Source organism: Malaclemys terrapin, chromosome 1 (assembly GCF_027887155.1).
Source record: "Malaclemys terrapin pileata isolate rMalTer1 chromosome 1, rMalTer1.hap1, whole genome shotgun sequence".
NCBI lineage: Eukaryota > Metazoa > Chordata > Testudines > Emydidae > Malaclemys > Malaclemys terrapin.
Genome location: NC_071505.1, coordinates 211,348,656 through 211,373,407, shown reverse-complemented (window position 1 = coordinate 211,373,407; position 24,752 = coordinate 211,348,656). Strand labels below are relative to the sequence as shown.

The 24,752-nt window shown below is 44.8% G+C and overlaps 1 protein-coding gene across 1 annotated transcript in view; it reads right to left on the bottom strand.

Moving 5' to 3' along the window:
* Window positions 1-6,695: 6,695 nt before the first annotated feature.
* The window catches only part of APOO (apolipoprotein O), a 70,422-nt gene continuing 52,365 nt past the window's right edge, over window positions 6,696-24,752 (bottom strand). The window contains exons 8-9 of the mRNA XM_054006020.1: window positions 11,218-11,313; window positions 6,696-7,051 (exon numbers count right to left, since the gene is read on the bottom strand). Coding sequence (XP_053861995.1) covers window positions 11,245-11,313 — 69 coding nt within the window. The 3' untranslated portion in view covers window positions 6,696-7,051; window positions 11,218-11,244. The remainder of the gene's footprint in view (window positions 7,052-11,217; window positions 11,314-24,752) is intronic.

Here is a 24,752-nt window from a genome sequence, read left to right as displayed (position 1 = left end):
TCACATTTCAGGCTTTTCTCCACAACCATGAGGGCTAGAATATTAGCTCTCATTAAAAAAAAATAAAAATAAAGCGAGACTCATGCAATCAGTTGCATGCAGGCACAGGGATTTTAAGAAAAAAAAAACCACACCATATCTCACAGCACTCATGATAAAATTGCAAGAGTTATCAACACCGGGGAGGGGTGGGGGAGAGGGGACTTGAGGAAATGTGTAGGGAAGGAACCATGAAAAAGGGGGAAGTGAGAGGAGCTAGTAATGAGGGGAAAGGGAAGCCATGGGGGATATAGGAGGGAGCTCAAGGACAAACGGGGACACAAACTCAAAATCAGGGAAGGGGAACCCAGCCAGAAACGGAAGGAGGGGAAAATGGAAACAGGGAAAGCAAGCTTATGCAAAGGAGGAAATGAATAATTAAATAAGGAACTATTAAAATGCCCTGTTTTGCATAAAATCTCAAAATTTCTGGTCTTAACCGCCTTTAGTAAATATGGGCTAAGTACCTCTGTCCTTTCAGCAGGGCCGGCTCCAGGGTTTTGGCCGCCCCAAGCAGCCAAAACCAAAAGCCGCGATTGCGATCTGCGGCGGCAATTCGGCGGGAGGTCCTTCACTCCCAAGTGGAGTGACGGACCCTCCGCCGAATTGCCGCCAAATACCTGGAACTGCCGCCCCTGTCCGGAACGGCTGCCCCAAGCACCTGCTTGAGAAGCTGGTACCTGGAGCCGGCCCTGCCTTTCAGAAGTTCCCATCCAACTTCCCCACACTTCTCGGCTCTCTCTCCTCAGCTATTTATTAGCCTAGCTGTTTGGTTCATTCAGGTGTGTCTGATGGCTATTCCCAGCCTCCTTAAAGTAGGTTACTTTCTGAAAAGGTGCTTTCATTACTGTGGAAACTGGAACCAAAACCAGAGCTCTAGTCAGAAAGCTTTGGGAATAGGTTTGGTTTTACACTCACTGTTTCAAAAGAAACAAACTGTAATTATGTGTTATCCCTCCCCTTCAAATGCCACAGGGAAAAACAGGCAGGGGCCCATCCACAAATGGTAAATCCTACAGAATTATCATTAATATTTCTACTTTACACTTTTCTACCTACTAAGGGAACTGTGAATATATTAATGCTAATAGAGCACTCAGTTTCTCGGATGAAAGTGCAAAGCATGATTAATACAAGAGACTGGGGTTTTATGTAAGATCTCTGCATATTTTTACTTCCTTAGCTTGCCCAACAGAGAACTAAAATAATTTGCTCTTTGCCTTCCTGCCTCACTAGTGTTTTGAGCTATTGATTGGCTAGCCACGAGCCGACTCTGTGATCTATGTTAATATTGTAATACTTTACATTTCTAGAGTACCTTGCCCCTAAGATTCTCAAAATTCTTCAGTCTATCAAAAAAACCCTCTGGTAGGCTATTAGGGAGTCCCATTTTACACTTAGGAAACGGAAGCATAGAATACATAAAACATATGTAAGAAACACCTTTTACTTATCCAGCCTTTGAGAAACAGCTTTTAGAAGAAGAGTGTTGCTAGTGGAAAAAGAAAACCTATATATGCCATTACAATTCACCTCTTTTTCACTAGCTAAGATTTTTTTTCCCCCTTTACTATTCATTCCTGGAAAATGCTTCATGGCCAAAACACAATTGCTAACTTTAGCATCTATGCATTTTGCTCTAAGGACAGATTGTACTGATCTCACGCCATGAAGGCTAATGTACAGCCAACATCTGTAAGGCCCCATGGACACATCCTTATAGAGGCTGGGTGCTGTACATGCTCTTAAATTAGTAGGCAGCCAAAGACTGTGTATGATTTGGCTCCAGCTCCTTTTGAACTTGGTTGGCAAAGAGATGCATGACAGCCAAGCAGCATCTTGTTATTGTTAGGTGCAAATGGAGAGGACCCAAGGAGGGACAATGTACAACATACCATTTTATCAGTAACCTGGCAACTAACCACTGACAATTGAAATAATCCATTTGCCACAGTCAATACTAGAACAGGATTCTTCAATAATTATTCAAGTTGTTTGCCTTCTTCATTTTCTTTAGTGTGCACACAAAACTGTTGAGCAATATGCCTGTCTGAACTCGATAGCAGGGAGTACTGCGTGAGCCAGGCATTCCCTCCAGAGATCTTAATGACTCACTGAGGGGGCCTGGAGCTAATTCACGTCTTTAGCAGGATATGGAAAGTGTGTCAAGTCTGGTACGTGATGGCAAACATACTGCTTTAGGCCAGCTTCATTGCTTTTACCAGACAGTTTTAGTTCAAGCCATTTGCAAACAATGATTTTAAGATATAAAACAATCCGGATCAAAAACACTTGCCAAATTCAAGCCTGGACACTAAGCTGGCACCATTCCCAATGAGCTCAAGGAAGAATCTTGTGCACTGTGTTAAGTTACAACTCTTTGTACACATCGATGAAGCAAAAGTATAATGTTCTGAATCAAGTTTACTTTTCTGACTCATGGTATAAACTGGAAAGTACAGGTTGCATAGAGCTATGCTGTCTGAAGAAGGAAATGCTCCTTTAGTGGCTTTGTTATAAAAGGAAGTGAGGCTTCAAGTTGCTAAATTTACATAAAATCAATTTGTAAACTCAACCCAGAAGAAAAATAGGAAACTTTATTTTCTTGCTTTCTGAGTGAATACACTGGCTAGTTTTATTATAGCATTTCATTTTAAAACAAAACAAAACATTTGGAAAGGGGAGGGTGCTGTTCCTACAACTTCTCCATTTCAATTTGCATCTTTCACATCAGCTAATAAGTTGGCTGCTCCATCACCTAGCAGCTGAAAGAGAAAGAGCTTTCTGTCTCTTCTCCATCCCACCTTATGCTGCTGGTTGATGCGAAGGGGGTGTTTCTACAATCCTCCAAATCCTATTCATCTTTGTTGAGACCTCTTCCCTGTGAATGGACTGAATATAGAAAAGGAAGGCATTATATTAACAAGCCAGTATCCAGTGTACAGGTCCAGATGTCTGTCCCAAGAGACAGTGGCAGATGTGGTTAATTTTCTCAGAAGGGTAGGATGATAAATTCTTCGCAGAAGCAGATGTTGAGCTCTGGACCTGAATGAAGGTATTTCAAGTTAACAAATCTGGATGCACATTTCAGGCAATTCACCTTAATTATCAGTGTAATAGGTCGTAACACGAAGCCACCATGGTAAAGCCCACAGAGATTTTGAAAATTAAAGTTACTGTACAAACGCAACGGCAAAATTTTCAAATCTTAGTAACTTAAGTCTAGATCATCCCTATTGTACAGTAATACCCACAAAAATTACCCTTGTAAGCTTCTGCCATGCACAAGTGTGTGTGTTTGTCTATCTGTCCCTCCCTCCAATGGAAAAAAGGAGTCAGAATCATAACACTGATACCCCAAAATCTGCAGGTTGCAGAGGGCCATCCATATGATGGTCCTGTTCATCTGCAGCAGCTCTGGTTTCCCTCCTTGTCACTGCAGTTCCTTCACTGCTGCAAGGAAAGCTACATTTTTAACTTGGGTACCTGCATCTTGATTGTGGAGATATTTGCAATTGTTAATTTTCACAACCATTTCTTCTGTTGTTCTTTTTGCAATCTTTCATTAATTACATCCAGAAAGAGATATTTAAACCATAGTAATTTCCATGCTGTTAACACTTTATTGTTTATCAGTCTATCCACGCATCTATTCTGCACTCATCTCTGTGGTATCTGAGCATCTAAGTCCTGGTGCTAATCTTCTTCATTTTCTGTTCCTATCAATAAACAGACTAAGCCAAGGCACCACACTTTTATTTTACCCCCGAGACAGCCAGATTGGTAAAATAGGTTGTGTGTTTTGAATATAAATAGTCTAAATACAAAATTGCAGTGATGGCTTTAAAGGAAGATCTGGAATGGCCCAATTCCATCAAGGGTCAAGCACTCACAAAATTAACTTAAAAGCAAATTATGCACCTTTGAAAAATCAGGCCAATGGCCAACAAGCAGAAAATGTTAGGGGCAGTTGCTTTAAACCTTCCACAACCTACACATCTGAACAGTGCTGAACACAAGACATTTGTTAAGTTACAGAAACAAATCAGAATATGGGAGATGTAGGAAAATACATTCTGGCAATGTTAGTTTCAAGCTTCTTTGGGGATTTGGGTACTATACAAAATCCTACAGTTATGGATTCTTCAAACCACTGTATTCTTCAAATACTGATGCAAAATCTCTGAATCATTTGGATGTTGTTTTAAAATAATGTAACAATACACACAGTATTAGTTTTACATTCTGCACCAAGAACAAAAAGATATTATACTGTATGCCTAACACTACTGATTTATGCACCTACATCTGCTTTTCTAATTAACTGAACCAGAACTAATTGTTTTCTCTGGGAGAAAACTACACATACAAGATGTTATTCTCCTGAACCAGAAAAGCAGCAATTTGTATTTGTACTGGAGTGGTGTGCACCGGAACAAAAAACAGTGAGTGTTTTGTTAGACTTATGTGATGGAAGAGAGAGTACACTGAGGGCTTGTCTACACTTGAAACTCTACAAGGGCACAGTAACAGCACTGCAGCTGCACCCTGTAGTGCTTCAGTGTTGACACTACCTATGCCAACAGGAGGAGTTCTCCCATCGGTGTAGGTAATCCACCTCCCGGAGAGGCAGTTGCTAGGTTGGTTGATTAGGAAATTCCGTTGGGTAGGGTTACCATACGTCCGGATTTTCCCGGACAGGTCCGGCTTTTGGGGGCTCAAATCCCCGTCCGGGGGGAAATCCCCCAAAGCCGGGCATGTCCGGGAAAATCGGGAGGCTCGGCCGGGGCCTCTTTGTGCGGGGCCGGGGGCATGGTGCCCGGCCGGGAGCCGGGCCGGGGGCCAGGCCGGGCCAGGGTCGCAGTGCCGGGCCGGTCTGGGCCCGCGGGGCCGGGGAGCCGGGCCGGGGAGCCAAGCCGCGGAGCCAGGGGCCGGGCCGGGCCCGCGGGGCCAGGGAGCCGAGCTGCGGGGCTGGGAGCCGGGGGCCGGGCCGGGCCCGCGGGGCTGGGAGCCGGGAGCCGGGCCCACGGGGCCGGGAGCCGGGGTCGGGGAGCCGGGAGCTGGCCCGCGGGGCTGGGAGCCGGGAGCCGGGCCCGCGGGGCGGGAGCCGGGCCCGGGGAGCCGGGAGCCGGGCCGCGGGGCTGGGAGCCGGGGGCCAGGCCGGGCCCGCGGGGCCGGGGAGCCGAGCCGTGGGGCTGGGAGCCGGGCCCGCGGGGCTGGGAGCTGGGAGCCGGGCCCGCGGGGCTGGGAGCCGGGCCCGGGGCTGGGAGCCGGGAGCCGGCCCGCGGGGCTGGGAGCCGGGGGGTGCGCCGGGGGTGGTCGGCCAGGGCCCGAGCCGACCCAGGCTGGAGCCGCCGGGGGCCAGCCTGGGCCGCGCCTCCTCCCCCCCCCACTCCCCCTTACCTGCTTCAGGCTTCAAGCAGGGGAGGGGGCGGAGACTTTGGGAGGGGGCGGAGTTGGGGCGGGGGCGTGGGCGTGGCTGGGGGCGGGGCCGGGGCCCCCGGGAGTGTCCTCCATTAGGAGGCACAAAATATGGTAACCCTACCGTTGGGTTGGTCTGAGTTTTTGTTTGTTTTTTTAAATATGCTAACATTAGAAACACGACTTCAGTACTCTATAGCCGGATAAAACCAAAGATTGTTGTGCAGTTTCATGCTAAAAAAGGGGTTCCGTGTCCCTCAGTGAATTGGCACAACCACCCAATCCAGCATCAATTGCTCAAACATGTGTGGAACGTTTTGCTGGGACATGATTCTAGGTAACCATACGCACTCTGGCTGAGCTGTAGAGGTGGCCCTGATTAATATCCCCCCACAAACTAATATTTGTATTGAAAAATTTGTGTTTTTCATTATCCATGGAATAAACGCAGCAAGAACATTTGCCAGGTAGTAGCTGAATATTTTTTTGATCCAATTTGCTTTTATCCTCTTGCCTGATCTTTTGAGGATGTTAAATCATGCCAAGCACTGCAGAGGGTATTTTACATATACCCGTTTGAGTTAATTTGCAAGTATTAAAGTCTCACTAACAAAGGCTAAATGCTGTGAGCTATTGACATTTCATTAATCTTCAAAGAATCTCTCACTCTGGATATGATTAATGTATGTGGCAGCAAATAATGAAAAGGGTATCTATTGTGCACAGAACCATTTAGAAATCTTGAAAATCCTTTTGCATTCCCTTTGTTCCACAGTCTCTCCTCCGCCTGGCTGAGAATAAGGAAACAGTCACCGGTTATGCTATAGCTGGTTCCCACCAACACAACATTCCGATCTGCACTGAGCTGTGCATTCAAGCAAAAAAAGGAACAAACATAAACAACTCCATTCCCATCCATCTACTAGAAAGGAACTCACAGATGCTCCATTATATACCTCCCACTGGAACAGATGAGGCAGAAGATTTGTATAAAAAAGAGGGAAGACTCAGACAAAACAGAGGGTCATTGTAATTGTTTTCATTGATAATCTGTTAACCAATGTTACACTACCGACATGCTACTTATGCTTCCCCCGCCCTCAGTTTAAAAAAAACCACAAAAACAACACATTGTTAGCTGGCCCCGAGAATCATTCTAATTTACTTCCCTTCAGAAACGGTGCAAATATCAGATAATATTAAGTTCATTTAAAGAATGTGAGAAGAGAAAGGAAAAAAAGCATGACAAATTTATTGAATTTTAATTTTAATTATGTATATAAATAGTAACGAGAGACTGAGGAGTTTTGAGACTTGCTACTTGCAGTGTTGATCCTCCAGTAGGCTCTGCATGGGCAGACTCTTAAAGCTCTCTGGATGCTGTTGCAGGACTGAGACCTAAAACTTTCCATGCTGACAAATCCTAGGCAGTGTCCATACCAGAGTACCAGATTGTGCAAAGTTAGTCCTTCCTGAGGCAGAACACAGGTTAACTATACTTGTAATCAAAACAGATTCTTCAGTCATCTCTCTATATAGATATATATATATATATAGAAAAATGTTGATCTTGTCTAAATCTTCTATGCACCTGTGTCCAAAGAAGGGGAAGAAATAAAATTAATATCATAAGCTTATTTTATGCCACTGCTAATTTGCAATTAAAAACATACTTATTTTGGTTTGCAATTTAACCAGCAATTGCTCAAGGCATATGCTGATAAATACAGATATCTTTGTAGTGCAGTGATTTACTTATTGGTATTATAGTAGAATGCATTGTGCTAGGTGCTGTACAAAACACACAGCAAAACCCTGCTGCAAGGAGCTCATATATAACTATAAACTATCACATAAGCCACAGAGAACTTTGCTCCTCTGGCTGGGGAACGTTGTGGTTGGGGAACATAGGAAGAGCACCAACAATACATCCCAACTTGAATTCGAGTAACCAATACCTTTTTACCACTGAACAATTTTTCACACCTGTTAAATATACAGGGCCTGATTCTAATCTGATTTACACTGGTGTAAATCCTGAGTAACTGCACTAAAGTTAACAAAATTAGATAGATGAAGAACTAATAGTAAACATTAATTTTGGGGATACACCACTACCCCCTGGTTCCCCTTCTCCAGGCCCCCACTTCTTCTTCCCCATCTCAGCCCAAGCCCACTGCGCAGCTCCTCCCAGCCCCCATGCTGTCCTCTCCCAGCCCTGCCCCCTCCTGCAGCCCCATCACCTCTCTCTCCTGTCTAACCAGGCTGCTGACTATCCACTTTTCGCCTCTGCCTGCTTCCTCCACACTGGCATTGCCTGCTGCCTAGGGGAAGTGAGATTGTGGGATTTGGGGGTGTCTTTGGGGCACTGAGACTCTTCCCAGAACCCACCATTTGGGAAACATTGCTAAAGGGGGTCTCCACAGCATCACTGCAGTTATTCTGTCCTAACAGCATAACCCAAAGATCTATCCTATAGCAAGTTCAGATGAGTGAGGGCAGGATTTTGCGTAGGCCTGTGGACAGCAATTCCAGGCCCCAAGACGGAACTGTCAATGGGTCCCCTAGAAAGGGATGTGCCTGCCTGGCTGCATTCGCCGCCACTGGTACCACCCCGCGCGTGCCTCGGAGCCAGGGCCGGTGGAGATTAGCCTTTTGTGGGCCCGGTGCCAAACATATTTGTGGGCCCCCACAGGAGCAATAGAACATAATGCGGGGAGGTCAGTACCTAGAGCGAGGGGCCGGCCAAGGGCAATGGGGTATGACATGGATGGGGCGGCCCAGCTCTGTCCAGCCAAGTGCGAGAGCATGGTTTACAGACTGGCAGCCACCTGATGTCCACCGGTCCACCCAGTCCTGTGCTGCCAGCATGCCCCTTCCCCTCTGGGGCGGGCCCATGCCGTACCACACAGCCCCCCCAACCAACCCCTGCCAACCCCTATGCCCAGCCTCCCGCCCACAGCCCCAGCGCCCTGCACACCACCATCCCTGCCCAGCATTCCCCCTGCCCACAGCCCCACCGCAACTGCTTAGCGCCCCGACACACACAGATCTCCCCAACCCTGCACAACCCAAAGCCCTTCCCCATAGCTCCACCACTACAACTACACAGCACTCCACACAGACCCCCCCCCACTGCCTAGCACCCCAACACATACAGGCTGCCCCCCACCAAGCACCCCCCCAGTGTCTAGCACTCCAAAACACACAAACCTCCCCCACTGCCCAGCACCCCCCACCCCCTTACAGCCCACCAGACACTCCCACAGACCCACTCCCCCATGCCTTGCCCCCTGGCCGCACTCACCAGCCCTGCTGAGCCAGCACAGAGCAGGGATCCCCTCTCCCAGTACAGTCCTAGGGGACAGAACAACTGAAGCGCCCTACTCCCTTCTCTTCATGTGTCATTATATAATGGCTGCATCTGTAACTTTCACTCCATGCATCTGAAGAAGTGGGTTTTTTACCCGCGAAAGCTTATGCCCAAATAAATCTGTTAGTCTTTAAGGTGCCACCGGACTCCTTGTTGTTTTTTAACTGAAGCTTGGGCACAAAGAGCGGTCCCACCCCCCAGGGCCCCACCCACCCCTACTTGCCTGGTGCTGGGGCCCGCAGCAGAGAGGAGACGTTTCCTTGCAGGGGTGGCGTGGGGCAGCCACTGACTTCCCCAGCCCACTGCTTCAGCAGAGTGGGCCCTGCGGCCCACCCGGGTAATTTAAAAGGGCCTGTGGCTCCTAGCCACCGCCCTCACTACTGCAGAGCGGCGGCCGGGGGGCCCCGGGCCCTTTTAAATCACCCAGGCCCCGGGGCAATTGACCCCTTTGCCCCTCCCCATCAATGGGCCTGATTTTGCCTTATTTTAGTAGCCAGATTCAAATATTAGTATTGCAAGTGACTTAAAAGGAGAATGAAATAAAAAGAAAAAAAAGCACAATCTGACATACTTAAGCATATATCCTAAGCAGTGTAAGTAGAAAAAATGTGTCTTGTTAAAAGCTTACAGTACTGATCTCCAGCGCTGGGATTACCCAAATCTAACAAAAAGCCCTGACTCAAGCAAAGTCTATGACTCTAATCTAAGCAGTGATCACAAATCACCAGCCATTCATCAGCACAGCTGACAAAAGACACAGAATTCAGCTTTCACCATCTCTCTCAGGCCAAGGACTGAGGTTTTTAAGTGGCTCAATTTATAAAAAGTTCATTGTAGCGTCTCTACAGATAACTTATGGAAAAGTAAGTGGTATTTCAAGGGCTACACTTCCCCCCTTTAACCATTCAAACATATTTAAAGAATTAAATGTTTAAAAGAGTTAAGTAAATAGATATGGTAAAATGGACACCAGAGACACTTCACAAATCAGGACTTCAGACACCAGCTTGCACTAGAGATGTTGTTCAAACTTATTTGCATAGTGTGAGTCCAGTACTGGGACTGATAGATTTTGGGAACAGAGCTTTGAAAAACGTAAATGTGTAAAGTGAATGTTAAGAGTATGATTCCCCCCTCCCTTTGCTTAATTAGAAACAAATAATTTAGGTAAGTTCTCAAAAGGTGAAATAAAAACAGCTGTTTCTGATTAACCTGACACTTGCAGTTGCATCTTTATATACAGAAGACAATATTAATGTTTTTGTAGCATTTAGATCCTTCCCAATTCACAGTGAAAAAATATTTTAATTACACATCCCCTTCCTTTGTTTTCCCTCATGCCTCTCACTCAAGCCAAACCTTTTCTCCTCTTTCTTATATTTATTTCTATTTTATGTAGCTATTTTGAAAAAGGTAAATACATTTTTATTGTTGTAGTTAAAGTACGAAATAAGGTCTATGAATCAGTCAGCCGACTTTTGGAACTGTCAGGAGTTAGCTACAGTAATTAAGGATTCATTAATGGAAACATTAAAGTGCAGCTCTATTCTTAAAAGTGATTATGTAAAAATAAGGGATTGTTATTCAAGAGATGTGTGCATTCAGTCATAGCTGCAGAATCTTTGTTAGTGCTGATGACTCATGAAATTCAATGACCTCAACCTGTTTTTCAAACCTAGATGGAGTTTACAGGGCTGGCAGTTGAGGTGGGGGAGGAACATTTTGCTTCTAAACTGAGCTTATTTGATACAGAAGTCTTTGAGAAACAAACACAAACCCACAGTATCACTTTTACAGTCACTTTCTAGAGTAGAATCATTCTTTTGTGTAACACAGATGAAAATGGTAAAGATGAGTGAATTGGCAGGTAAGCCCAGAGAACTGACACTGCATCTGTCAACCACACTGTCAATCTTGCAGACAAAACCAAACCAAACATTTCTCTACTGTATTTGCAAACTTCAAAACAGCACTTTAAAAAAATTGGCTGGCTATATAACTACGATATGTACATTTTAAACAGGTCCACTATCTTATCAAATAAAAATGTAGAGGCAGCAGAGTTTAATGCAAACCTCATTCATGCCACAGATTATTCTACATTTTTAACAATAAACAGCAGTAATACTCTTCAGTTACATAGCATTTTTTGTCCTGTTATCTTAACCTGCTTTAAAAAGGTTGATTACCCTCATTCCAGGAATGTGGAAACTGAAGGCTAGAGTGGTCATGTGACTTGCCCACAGTTATACAATGAGTCATCAGCAAAGTCAGAAACAGAACTCTAGTCACTTCCACATCTCCTGCTCTAAGCACAGGCTAACACTGCCTTCATTTGCCCAGACTCTTTTGAGAAACAATTGTGACCAATCCTTGTCCTTTACCTCTTTGATGGGAAGTGATGGCGCATTCTACTTCATGGTTCTTTCTTCACCTGAATTGACGTGTACTTCCACTGGCATGTCACTGTTGGCTTCAGACTTCAAAAGAAAACACAGTATTTAAAATGAAGCCCAACCCATGGTAAACAATTCTGCCAGAACAGAAACCCTCTTCAAGAGCTTAAAAAAAGAACAGTTACTTACCTTGCACAGTAACTGTGGTTCTTCAAGATTATGTAATCAGTGTGGATCCCACTGTAGGTGCGCCCGCACCTCAAGTGAACAAGGCTGGGTTTTTTGAATGCTAGTGTCAGGCCTTGGCTACACTTGGGGATTCACAGCGCTGCCACAAGTGTAATTGCGCGCCTCTCTCGCAGCGCTGCAAGTACTCCACCTCTCCGAGGGGAACAGCTTGCAGCGCTGTGAGCGACCGTGCAGCGCTGCAGGCGCGGATTACACTGGTGCTTTACAGTGCTGCACTCGGGGGGTGCGTTTTCACACCCCTGAGCGCAGCACGTTGCAGTGCTGTACAACGCCAGTGTAGCCAAGGCCTATGTCAGTGCACATGTCTGTATCTCCCTCACAAGTCAAAGCCTGTGTTGCTGAGGACTCTAAAAAGCAGGGACAGAGGGCATGGGATCCACATGGACTACAACACCTCAAAGAACCATAGGTACTGCAGGGTACATAAATACATTTTTATTGAGGTAGTTAAAGTATGAAATAATGTCTATGAATCAGTCACTAAGTCTACTTTTGGAACTGTCAGGAGTTAGCTACAGTAATTAAGAATACATTAATGGAAACATTAAAGTGCAGCTCTATTCTTAAAAGTGACTATGTAAAAATGGGGCATTGGTACTCAAGAAATGTGTGCATTCAGTCATATCTGCATAACCTTTGTTAGTGCTGATCTTCCCCTCTGGGTATGCGTCAGTCTGGTTCCCCCTGTAGGTGGCTGGCAAGCAGTATGCTCTCAGGACATGCAAGTAAGGAGTATCAATCAAGTGGCTGATTGAAGAACAGCTCTTTCAAACTTAGCATATGCTCTGGTTGCCACGTCAAGGGTATAATAAAAGCCAATGGGCTGCTCCACATGGCTGCCAGACAGATCTTGGAGATCAGCACTTTTCTGAAGCAGACCACGGATGTTGCTTATGCCCTAGTGGGGTGTGCCTTGAGGTTCAGAGGGAGCAGCTCACCAGCCAACTAATAACAGGTGGAAATACACAGTGTGATCCCCTTTGAGATTCTCTGGGATGAGATGGCTTGGCCTTTCAATGTGCTGGATATGGCCACGAAGAAGCACAGAGAAAGTCTGAAAGGCTTGGTCCCGTGGGTGGAACCCTCCTTGGGAGGCTAGCCCCCAGCTCAGCCCCTTCCTTCCTTGACCCCCCCATCCCTCCCGCCAGAGCCCCGAGTGCCACCCCCACCGGCTGGAGGAGCCCCGGGCCAACCTCCCCTGTCCAGACCCCAAGCTGCCCTGGGGAAAAGAATCTCACTCTCGCAAAGATGCTTTAGATATGCCCCATGCAGGTTCCAGGGCAGCCGAGGAGGCAGTATTTGCTACTCAGCTTCCTGGGTTGCTTAGTAATCTCTCTGGGAGATTACTGATGAACTCAGGAAGCTGAATAGCACATACCACCTCCTCAGCCAACCTGGAACCTGCATGGGCATAATAAAGCAAAAACTCCCCCGCAAACCCTGCAACTGGGGGTCCGGCAGCCGCAGCAGTGCCAGGGGAGGCTCAGCCTCCCCTGGCCTATTATACCCACTGCCCATCCTTGGTCCTGTTGATGTCAAAGTAAGACCCTGAAAATATCTAGAGTATGAAGCTTCTTTTCTCTGGGCGAAGAGCGTGGCTTCAAGACGACGACTGGTAAAGTAATAGACTGGCTCAGGTGCAGTTCCAAGACCACTTTAGGGATGAACTTAAAGTGTGGTTCCATCACCACTTTGTCCTTGTGGAAGGCTGCATCAGGTGATCCAGCCATAAGATGCTACAGTTCACTGACTCTCCATGGTGATGTGATGACTACAAGAAAGAGGGTCTTGATGGTGAGTTGGTTTAATGAGCACTCTGCTAATGGTTTGAATGCAGGCGCCATACACTGTAGGAGAACAACATTAAGCTCTCATATGGGAGTCGGGTCTCTAAATGGAGGGCAGGTATGAAGAAGACCATTGAGGCACACAAGACTGAAGGAGTCTTTATTGGGGCATAAGACGCCAATATTACTGCAAGATAGATTTTAAGGGAGCTAGACAGTAGACCTGCCAGTATCAGGAGAAGTATATAGTCCAGAATCTTTATTGTCAGAGCCTCTACTGAATTCACATAGTTCTGGGCTGTCCATATGGGAAATCTTTTCCACTTTGAGGAACAGTTTCCTGGTGGAAGGTTCCTAGCTTTGTAAAATAATTTCCTGGTCCTGCTCATCCAGCCAACATGTGCAATGATTGTGTGTCTGGTTGCAATATTTGACCCTGGTTCTGTGATAGCATGCCCAGACAGGTGGGAAGACATGTGAGAGGCTGACTGGACATTTGATTGAATATAGTCTTGTCCTTCACAACTTTCTCTGGCAAGGAATTCCACAGGCTGACTGTGCGTTGTGTGAAAAACAATTCCTTTTAGGATATCTTTCAGCTCCTCTCTCCCTTCATGAGGGAGTTTTGCTGGAGAGTTGTAGAGAAACCAAGGTGACTGCAATCTGGATCAGGAACTCCTGAAAGGCCTTGAAATTGTTTACTGCAGAGGCTACCACCTTGTCCACGGATGACGAGTAGAGGTCCTCAGAAAGTGAAAGCTTTGATCTTGCTCCTCTCTCTGTATTCCAGTGACTGAGGTCTTGCTAACAAAGCCATGGGATGGGCGGCGGGGGGGGGCTCCTCCTCTTCCACAACAGCCAGAGATTGGTGAGCCCTCTATAGCCCCAACAGTGTCAAAGTAGTGTTCCATATGTGTACAGACAGGGCAGCAGGTTGAAGGCCAGACCAGCGCCAATCCCGGCATGCTAGTGGTTGAGAGCTGTAGAGACTCTCAGGGTCTCCTGGTGGCACCACTCAGACACTAGCAGAGATGGGTCCCTGCTGGACACCAGCAAAAGGGCATGTCCTGGGTATTATGAGGAGTACATCTACTCTACAGTTAGCATTGATTGGTAAGGCAATATGAGTGCAGGTGATGCTGAGAGTGGCTCTGGTGCATCCTGAGTCCATCCTGTCAGTGCCAGAGTCAACATCCACGGGGAAGTATTTCTGATGCCAGGCCCAGTGGAGTCTGCTCCTTTTCATCCATCTTCAATGCCCTGCAGGACTTGGATGACTTGTCACCAAACATCCTCCTGTCTCTCTATGAGACGACCAAGCTCCTTCTCAAGCTCATGTCTCAGAAAGCCTCTTCCAGCACCTGGCTTCCCTTTCTGAGATGTTGACAGGTTTGGTGCCAGGCGTGGTACTAATGCCAATGTTGATGCTTCATCTGGTTTCTGTGCAATTTTCTGTGCAGTTTTTGGAGCCACCTGCCCTAATAGATGGAACACTAGAAGATGCAAGCTTGAGCATTAAAGAGGTCTTTGAGATTGAAAGTGGAATCAGATCCAGTTGTCCTTATATTCTGGGTCTTGAAGAGCTGCTAGGCAGAGGACATCGCCACCCAGTGGGAGCTATAATAACTTTGTGCTCCACTACCCATGACCCAAGGAGGACACAGACAAAAGGAAGCCCCACCTCCAGGGGTCTGACAGACAGCAGCCTCCTGGCTCCTGACTCTCTATAAACCGAAGGGATGTTCCAGGAAGTGTCCAGGCAACAGCACAGATCTCCTGTAGCTTTACTGACCACTCCTGCTCCACGTTCTTGAACTCCTGGCTTAAACCTCACCTCAATTTGGACCTCACCTCCTGACTCAGACCCTGAAAGTCTGATCCTTAGTATCAACCCTGGCTTGGAACTTGACTATGAACTCCTATGCTGCTCTCAGCCTCAAGTGTGACCCTGCTCTGACCCCTAGTCCCAACAGCCCTGGTCACGATCCTGACACAGAAGAACCACAGATTGCTCCCGCAGATGGGAGCTTCAGCCTCACCCCTTTCAAATTGCAGGTTCTTTCAGAGAAGCAGAGGCAGACCGAGCCCTTGCCTGGGATGTGGGACTCTCCCAAGCAGAATAGGTATATGCTGTGCCCATCTTTCAGAAGAAAGAGTTCATCACAGGACAGTCTAGACTTGCTTGATGCCTGCAGGTTTTGAGTCCACCAGTTCTAAGTCCCTGTCTGCTTAGCGGTTTTTGGTTCAACAAGCACTAGAACAGATTAGAGTGATCAAAATACAGGAAAAAGTAGTTCTGAAGAGTTTCAGAAAATTTTTAAGAAGTTTGGCCAAACCTAAAGTCTAGCAGTTGCACACCAACTAGATTCCATCTCACTGGTATGAGTGATAAGAGGGAACTTAGGGAGTGTCACGGCCACCCCACTCTTTATACCCTCACATGGGAGCACAGAACAGGGACACGGCTATTCCAAAAAAAACCCCAGTCTCATGTGCACCTACATTGGGATCCATGCTGACGGAAACCCAAAGGACAATCACTTGCAAAATGAAATGGTCGATGAATCTGACATTCACTTTCTCTCTCCCCCTCACACACAAAATCGCTCCAAAAGTATTTCTAGATTTCAGTCATCCAGTGTTTGGTTTAACACTAAGTAATGGAAGAACAGAAGTTCAGTGAAAGATACTTTAACTGATTCATTTTTGTCTGCACTAATTACAGAGGTAGAAAATTTCCCACAGATGTTGTAGATGCCATTTTGCATTCTTAGAATTCCGTGTTGATTTATACAATAGATCTCTTTTATACTATACCCTTTGAAAGTGTGTTCTCACGCTACCTTTAATTTAACAGAAATTAAAGACTGAAGAAAGGCTGCTTAGAGCATCTTTTCAGCCTCCCTGCCAATGCAAGAATGTTCTCTACAGCATATATTCAAATGGGTTTCACTAAGAATATTTCCATAACTTCCACTAAGAGACTATTCCACAGTCAGACCGTACTACTTCAACAAGTGTTCGGACATTAAGCTTTTGCTTTATTTATTCCATTACTCCTAGTTAAACCCATTTGGACTTCTCTGTGGTATGATGAGGCTCTTCTATATCTGCTTCCAAGTGGATTTAGCCTGTTTACATCAGGTTTTAACAACCCCCTTTTATGCAATTCCAAAACATTTCCAAATATAAGTGTGCTACTGTAGCATAGGGTTGAAATTTAATTTAATTTTCTCTCTATAGTAATAAAGAATATTTTACCAACTTCACCTAAGTACAATTGTGAGCAACAAATTATTTGGCGCTAAGGTTTGAGACAAATTAAATTTTCACAATACAGTTAAACTGTAACGGGAGTTCACATATAAACTCTATGAATAAGGAACCACATTTTCCTTTATTTTTTATAATCACCAAGCATGCTGTCAACATTTAACAAACAATTATGTTTATATATCACTTCAATAGTCCTTTTGATGCATTAACTTTTACAGACACACAAAAAAAATCCCTGCTTAAAAATATTACCATCTAATAAGGCCTCATTCATCCATGTGGCTGGATCCTTATGCAGAACCCCATTTAAGCCAGGATAGATATGTAAACATGATCAATGCGGATGTGGTTGCAGGAGTGGATCCCAATCCTGCAAATAGTTTCCCTCATGCAAGGTCCCATTGATTTGGATTGCACAGTAACTTATTTCAAACAACTCGGGCTTTTCTTCTTTCTTCTCTTTTCCCCCCCGCCCCAAACTGCTTTGCAGAATTTCTTCCTACCATGTCTCTCAAAGTGTTTGGAGTTTCAAACAAATATACTTATAAAATTTAAGTATTGAAGCTTAGTCTAATGGTCTCAGGTTTTTATTTACTGCATTTAAAGACATGTGCATTTGGGGCTTTTTTATTTTAAGGACCTCTCCTCCTAAAAAAAGAAAGCCTCCTGTTCTGACACCAGGCACATTCTTTACATATTTAAATGAATTCACATCTGCTGACCCCACTCACTTGAAAACACCTGGATAAAGAACACAAAAATAAACCTTGTAAAGTACTACACTCTAAAATGTGAAGTGTTTCCTCAGGGGTGGGTGAATAATTTCAGTTTCCTAAAGTGACTGATGTCAGGACAGATCTAAATCACTGCTCACTCCTCGGTAAATGAACTAAAATTAAATTACTCATTGAGGGCTCTGACATTGCTTTTTTTCCCCCCCCTCTCATTTGTTTTGTTTTTTAAATGCCAAAACAAACAGAATTTAGGCTAATTTCTTTTTCCACAAAAGAAAAAACTAAACTCATGGAAAAAATCTGTTGACATCATACCAACCAAAGGATTTCATCAAATAGTTGATCTCTTAGTAGACGGAAATGCCATAACACTACATTAGCTCTCCCAAAGTGGATCTGTATATGAGCAATAACTGTGCACAAGATTCATTCTAATGCCTTAAAGCTAGACGCAGGCAAAACTATTTAAATGTCTGAAATGAAAAGAAGCTTTTTCTTTTGGCATGTATCTCGTGTGTAAAAGCATTAACAAAAACTGAAAAAAGGAATTTAAATATATGAGAAATAGCAAAGTAATCAAAACTGTATACATTATAAGTAAATTTACTTTTATACCCCTATTTTGGTCAGACAGTACATATCTTTTTTTTTAAGGATACTGTTTAGATACACTTTCCGAGTACCAGAGGAGACAAAAAAAAAAAAAAGTGTTCAATAAAAACACAGGCTGAATAGTCAATGGAGTCCTTAACGTGCTCACTCACTCCCCTCTTTACATCAGACATATCCATGAGTTTTTTTTCTTTTTTTTAAAAGGCTGTATATGACAGCACTATCTATTTAGATTTACATTGTCTTCAGGATTAAACCAAAGTAACAAATATCACCATATGCTGTGAGCCTCAAAAAGCTAACAAAGGTCAGAAACGGATAGAACTTGGATGGCAGAGTTCCTACAACCAACCAAACACTGCAGAAAATGGTGGTGTTGACCCAATAGTAGAATTCTGCCTTGGATCACTGGCCCCAGTCTGCTATTTAGGGGCACAGTGTTGAGGATGGAGGGGTCTTTTGACTCTGACATACATGAAATTTAGGCTCAAATTCCCAAGCCGCTTTTGAAAATGGGATTTAGGAACCTAGGCCACTTAGCCACTTTTTGCAAGCGTAGGAGTGCCAGTACAGATAATTCCATTCTGGCTACCTAAATTTCCCCTACAGTTTCAGTCAGATACTATACTTTTCACTTTCTACCCTAAACTGTGGGTAGTGTTGTTAAACATCTGCCATGTTTGAACACAGCTGACGCTGTGTTCCCTACAGTGTGTACAACAGTAAAAGAATTAAAGTGCTTTGGGATCCTTTGGGCTAAAAAGCACCATTTGAATGTCAAGAGAATATTGAACAGAAAATGACTGCACAGAATATATTTGCTTTAAACCTTCAATATTTGAGTTAGCAATTAAAAGTAGATCTCAGGGCATTTTATACCCCCGATGTTAATGCCTAAGGAAGACAGATATTAACCATCACTCTATCAATTAAAAACAATTTTTAAAAATTAATTACACAGAAGAAATAGATGTAAATGATTAGAATCACTTGTGTGCATATTTTCCTTCTATACAGAAAGAGAGAGAAGCACCATAGCCAGCTATCAGAATAATACTACACATCCAAGAGTGGGCTGCCTTTTCTAACAATTTGTTCATAGCATTATAGTTCAGACAGAAGCAAAAGTCACAGGAACCCATGACTTCCCTGCTATCCTCTCTAGAAACCTGTTACGGAGGGCCAATCCCCCTTGCAATCCAGCATCTAATTGAGAAAACCTCATCTGCTCATGGGGATTATATCAGACTCGATTCTTGCACCTACATGTTCACCATTTGTTTCCTTCCTACATTTATAACTTGGAGGTCTGGCTGGACCAACAACTCTGTTTAGCAGAGTAGATACCATAATCCATGCCTTTAACACTTCAACTATTGTAATATGAAGTATTTGAAGCTAAGTGGTATGAATACTCAAGTTGAAACAGTTGCAACTACCTGCCTACTTAATATATAGAGCATGGCATCTGTGCTCTGGGATCTGTACTGGTTACCAACTGGCTTCCAAGTAGAACTGATGGTGTTTATTCTAACCTATTAAATTCTATAGGATACTTGGATGTGCCTACTTGAGAGACTGCTTCTCCCCCTATGCAATACTGCTGCAGCTATAGACTGTAGCAGCTCTCGAGTTAGAATATCCTCACTATCAAGAGGGTAAAGCTGGCAGACTGATGTCCAAGACTTTACTCATTTAAGGCTCAAAATAGTCCAATTTTACTAACATTTAGGGCATGCTACATGGCTCAACTGTTTCTTTTGGCTTTTTGGGTGTTGCTAGAATACAGGTGGCACAGGGTGGAGTTTGAGGTATTGTGGGATATGGGGCAGTATCTTATTGGGACTCTCAGTTGTTGTAAAGGGATGAAGCAGATTGAATACTTGTGACAAATTATGTCATTTCCAGTGATGGCAGAGTGCTAAGGTGCATATTTTGTAATGTATTTTCCTAAATCAAAAGAAAAATAAAATAAAGACCAAATCCATCTTCTTAAATTACTTTACTTGATGTTAATACAAAGCTCAATCTGTTTGGAAGCCTCTAAAATCCATATGTTTATTCAGATTGTCTTGAAAATTGCTGAGCCTCTGCTCCAAAAGGAGTTCCTGAAATACAGCCACCTTAAAAAGAAGTAATATCAAATTTGGGGGTGGGGGGTATAACTTTTTTTTTGCATACACCTATGGTTCAGACTATGGATCTGATCATCCCCAACTGGGGTTTGATCTCAGCTAGTGACAGGCTTTCCCTGCTGCTTTGGGGAAATAATATTTAAAAAAGACTTTTGAAGCACAAGTTGGATTTACAATGTGACTTGAGCCAAGCTGATGAACAGGAGGAAGGGATTTACCTACATGTAGCAGGACTGGGGCTCTGTTGCCAGTCAGAGTAACTGAGGGCATGTCCTCACTATAAACTGAAGTGGATCTATGTTACGTTGACTTACAGCCACCACAGTAATTACCGCAGTGGTTCATGACCACGCTGCCTTCTTCTGTCAGCGATGCACGTCCTCACCAGGAGCGCTTCCCACCGACTAAAGAGGGGCAGTATGGGGGGCTGAGAGACAGGACTCCCAGGGCCCCACAGCAGCCTCCTCCCCTCTCGGCTCCCCTCTGGGAACGAGGCTGGACACCAAGCGCAGAGCTCCCCGCTGGGCACAGCCATGTTCCTAGTGGGGAGCTGGAAGCTGAGACACCAGGGGGACAGCTGGGCTCCCAGCAGAGAGATCCGTGCCCAGAGTCCGGTCATATGCCAGGCTCCCGGTGGGGAGCAGAGAGCCCAGTGGCGCAGACTAGCTCTCCGCGGGGAGTGAGGAGCCTGGGCAGCAGTCCAGTTTGGAGCCGAAACTGGGCAGCAGCCTGGCTGGGGACTCGGAAGCCAGCTTTCTTGTCAATTTCATGGCTCCAGCAGAGCCGTGAAATTGACAAGAATGCCAACCAATAGATGTAAGTAACACAGTGTCTACAGGGACACTGCATGGCCCTAACTACACCTACATAAAACCTACGCCTCTCATGGAGGTGGAGTTATGTCAGTGTATTAGGGCACTTACATTGACGGGAGCAAGGCTGTCGTGCATACACTGACATAATTAGGTCGATGTAAGCTGCTTTAAGCAAACCTAATGCTGTAGGGTAAACCAGGCCTGAGTGACTCAAATCAACATGCTGTGAGCATTGAACCCAAGTAGCACCCAGGTACTGCAAGTCTGAGTAGTGCTGTCAGTAACTTTCTGAGAATATATGTTGTGCACATTAGTCCCTCTCCACCTGCATTCTGCAAATTTTACCCTGAGAAAAAAGCATCTGGGTTAAGAACCAATATTTCAAAGTGCTCTAAAATCCTGCCCGATTTTGAAGGGATGATGTATTTTGGTGTGTACAAAGAGAGAGCTTCAGCTTCCTTTTGCCTAGTTATCAGCAGGCTCTTGCTATTTTCCCCAGACCAGCTTCCCTAGTTTCTTTGCAAAGTATATATGTCTGCAGGGAGGCACTTCCAGCTGGAAAGCATTTCTTTATACGTGTAGTACATACTTGGGCTGCTGCTCCCTTTCCTTCCAGCCCCCCAGGCAAACGCTCACTAAAGGCCATACCTACTGACTGTTTAAAAAGTAATACAGACCCATATCTGGGGTGAGTTTCTGCCTCCAGAGAGCCACAACGCTTTAGGGGTCTGGTGACAAAGTCCAAAGAAATAAGATGACCAAACTTGCAATAAAGGTCAAACAACTCCTCCCCAGCATTTATGCTGGGGTTCCAGGCTGTCCCCAGTCATCTGAAGGTATCACCCAATTAACAAGTGAGCGACTAACAGCTCCAGCTCTCTTGCCCTCAGAGAAGAAGCCTGTTTATTATCCAACCCCCATTCCCAGTATGCCCCATACACATTCCAGTAGCCCTTCTTAGGGCCACTCATCCAAGGCCTCCCTCCAGATGGCTGAGAGAGAAGGAAGCTTTGCTGCACCTACACTTCAAGACTCTGGTCCCACACAGACAGATAGTCTTGGATCACAAACTGCCACCTGGGACTACCTCCTCTCTATTAATGGCTGCTTCATTTCCTGGGTGTCTCTGTAATAAACCTCCTGGAATGGATAGCACAGCCCCAGATAACTCCTTCCTCAGTCTTAAAGGGTCAGTACATCACATTATACCCATCCTAGTTTAGTTTGTCATGTTGCTATATCACAGCACGTTCTTCTGGCTCACAATTTTCAGGACACTTTGTTAGTCTTGCAAGACTAGCTTTTTAACTGGGGTTAATCTGCAAAAGATGAGATGGACGGCAACCCTATAATCCAGCTGTTTGTATCAACGGAAGAGGCAGAGCAGCTCAGGAGCCAGGAATGTAAGACTCAAGTCTAGAGATGGAATTGCCCATGAATTCAAAGGTACAGTTGCTTTAAGTTATGCATTTGAACCTGTATTTCTTTAAATGGCCAGTAAAATCAAAACAGTGATCTGACAGCACAGACTCTCTCCACTGCACATAATTCTAAGTAAACTTCTCCCTGGAAATAATTGTTTTGGCTTTTTACAGGCACTGTGCTTCACTGAACTGTCTGCATACACTTTTCAGCCATCACAATTTGTTTAATCTGTTCTATGAGCCATACGAGATAGAGACAAAGCTGTTATAATTCACTAGTCTGTATGAAGGGTAACTGAAATTTCTATTAGCTAGAAAAACCCAAGCAAAGCATTACGATGCTTAACAGGAAACCCTCTACAAGAACTTGAGGCAGGATGTAAAATACAAATTAGACATTCTCTCATAAAGTAACCACTCATTAAAAGGTCCACATTTCTTAACAAGCCAGTGCAAATTACCAGGTACACATAGCTTTCATTTTTAGCACAATCCAGTTTCTGTTGCAATTTAAGTTTGACTCATTCACAGAAAAGGCATAGCCACAATTTTAGTGCAAAATGATAAGTCAGTCATTCTTCTGTGGCTCTGCTGATCCGTGGCTCTCTGCTCCCTAGTGCTAATGCTGCATGCTGATTTGTTGGTTTCATTTCATTCTTCACATTTCTCTCTGATTTAGGGTCAGGAGTTTCTTTGATATCCTTAGGTTTATATTACAAAATTAAATCTGTGGGCACATTTGACCACTTCAAACAGGAGGGGCATTTTTTTTTTTAAACTCTTCATGTACTTAAGTCCTTCAGAAGGGGTTTTCCCACAAATCCTTACCAGCTTAACTTTCTGCTGTGATTGTGAGCCTCAATATGCTGTAATAAAGATGCAGCTTAAACACTACTGTGCTCCATTAGTAGCCTTAACATTGCTTCAAAACCAAGGGAAATGATGTCACGTGTAAGGCTATATCTACATTACAAGCGCTACAGTGGCACAGCTGTAGCAACACTGCTGTAGCACTGCAGTACAGACACTTGGTTCAGTGACAAAAGGGTTTTTTCTGTCACTGTAGTAAATCCAACCTCTTGAGAGGTAGCTAGGTCGACAGACAAATTCTTCCGTTGACCTAGTGATGTCTAAACTGGGGCTTAGATCAGCTTAACAACATCTCTCAGGGGCATGAAAAATTCCTGAACTATGTAGCTAGGTCACCCTAAGATTTAGATGTAGATGAGGCCTAAGTCTAAATCAGAGACCTTACTTCAGTGTGACTTTGCAATTTGTCACTGTAAGTTATACAGTCATTCTAAAAATGTGAATCTGCCCCTACCCCATCCTCCTCCATCCCTTGGCGTCCCCCCACCCCTTTTTCTAAATATCTGTCTATGGTACTTACATGCCTTCCCCCCCAACCCCCCCCCCCACATTACTGAAGCATATGAGCACCTCACATTCTTTCAATGTAGTTCTCTTCAGCACCCCATGAGGAGTAACATAGTATTTATCCACATTGAGCACTGAGGCACAAGACAGACTGATTTGCCGAAAGTCACCCAGGAAGTCTGTAGTGGAGCAGGAAATTGAACGCAGGTCTCCCAAGTCCCAGGCTAACCACTACACCGGTGAGTCCTGAACTTTTTCATGCCGTGACCTCCTTTGCGCTCATATCAGTTAACGCAACTCCCCGATACTTAGTATTCAGGCTGGTTTTGTGCAAACAAACACTCCATCTTACACAGTCTACTTGGAAAACTACGGGTGGGTAGCCAGGCCCAGATTAACCACTGTGAGCTTGGTGCACTTACTTGCACAGCGGCACCAACTACCAGACTAAACAAAAAGGAGAGGCAATTGAAGGCCCGGGGGCCACATTCAACCTGCCAGATCATTTTATTTGGTCCTCCACCCTGCATGCTGGAATGGGGGGGGAATCCCCACCTTTCCCGATCTCACTGCATTGGTAATGCATCCACCACATGGAGCTTGGGACCTTCTGCTGGCCATAGAAGGCATGATGCTGCTGCAAGAGCACAATATTGCTCCGGGAGCAGATGGTGTTGCCCAGCTGTCTGCTTAAGCTTTCTTGCATTTTCTCCCCTCCCCCCAATCTCACAGCCCCCCCCAGTGACCTCTGCATCATGACCCACAGTTTGGGAATCCCTGCACCAGACCATCCTTCCTCTCTTCAAGTATATCAGTCTCATAAGTCATGCAATGTATTACTAAGATAATTACTGGTGTGCAGTAGCTAACCCCCAGACATTGGAGGAAGTATTTTCCAACATTACAACTAATCCGAACACAAAGCCAATCACAACAGAGTTCTATGTTTGCCAAGCCACCTCTTGGTTCAAAATATTACTATTTTCCTCTTAGATCATAAAGCCTTTTGCACCTCCTCTTGCAGACAACCATACGTACTGCAACTGCACATCACCTGACCAGAGGCCAGAACAAGTCTTTTGAGAAATGCCAGTACCAAACTATGGACTGGGTG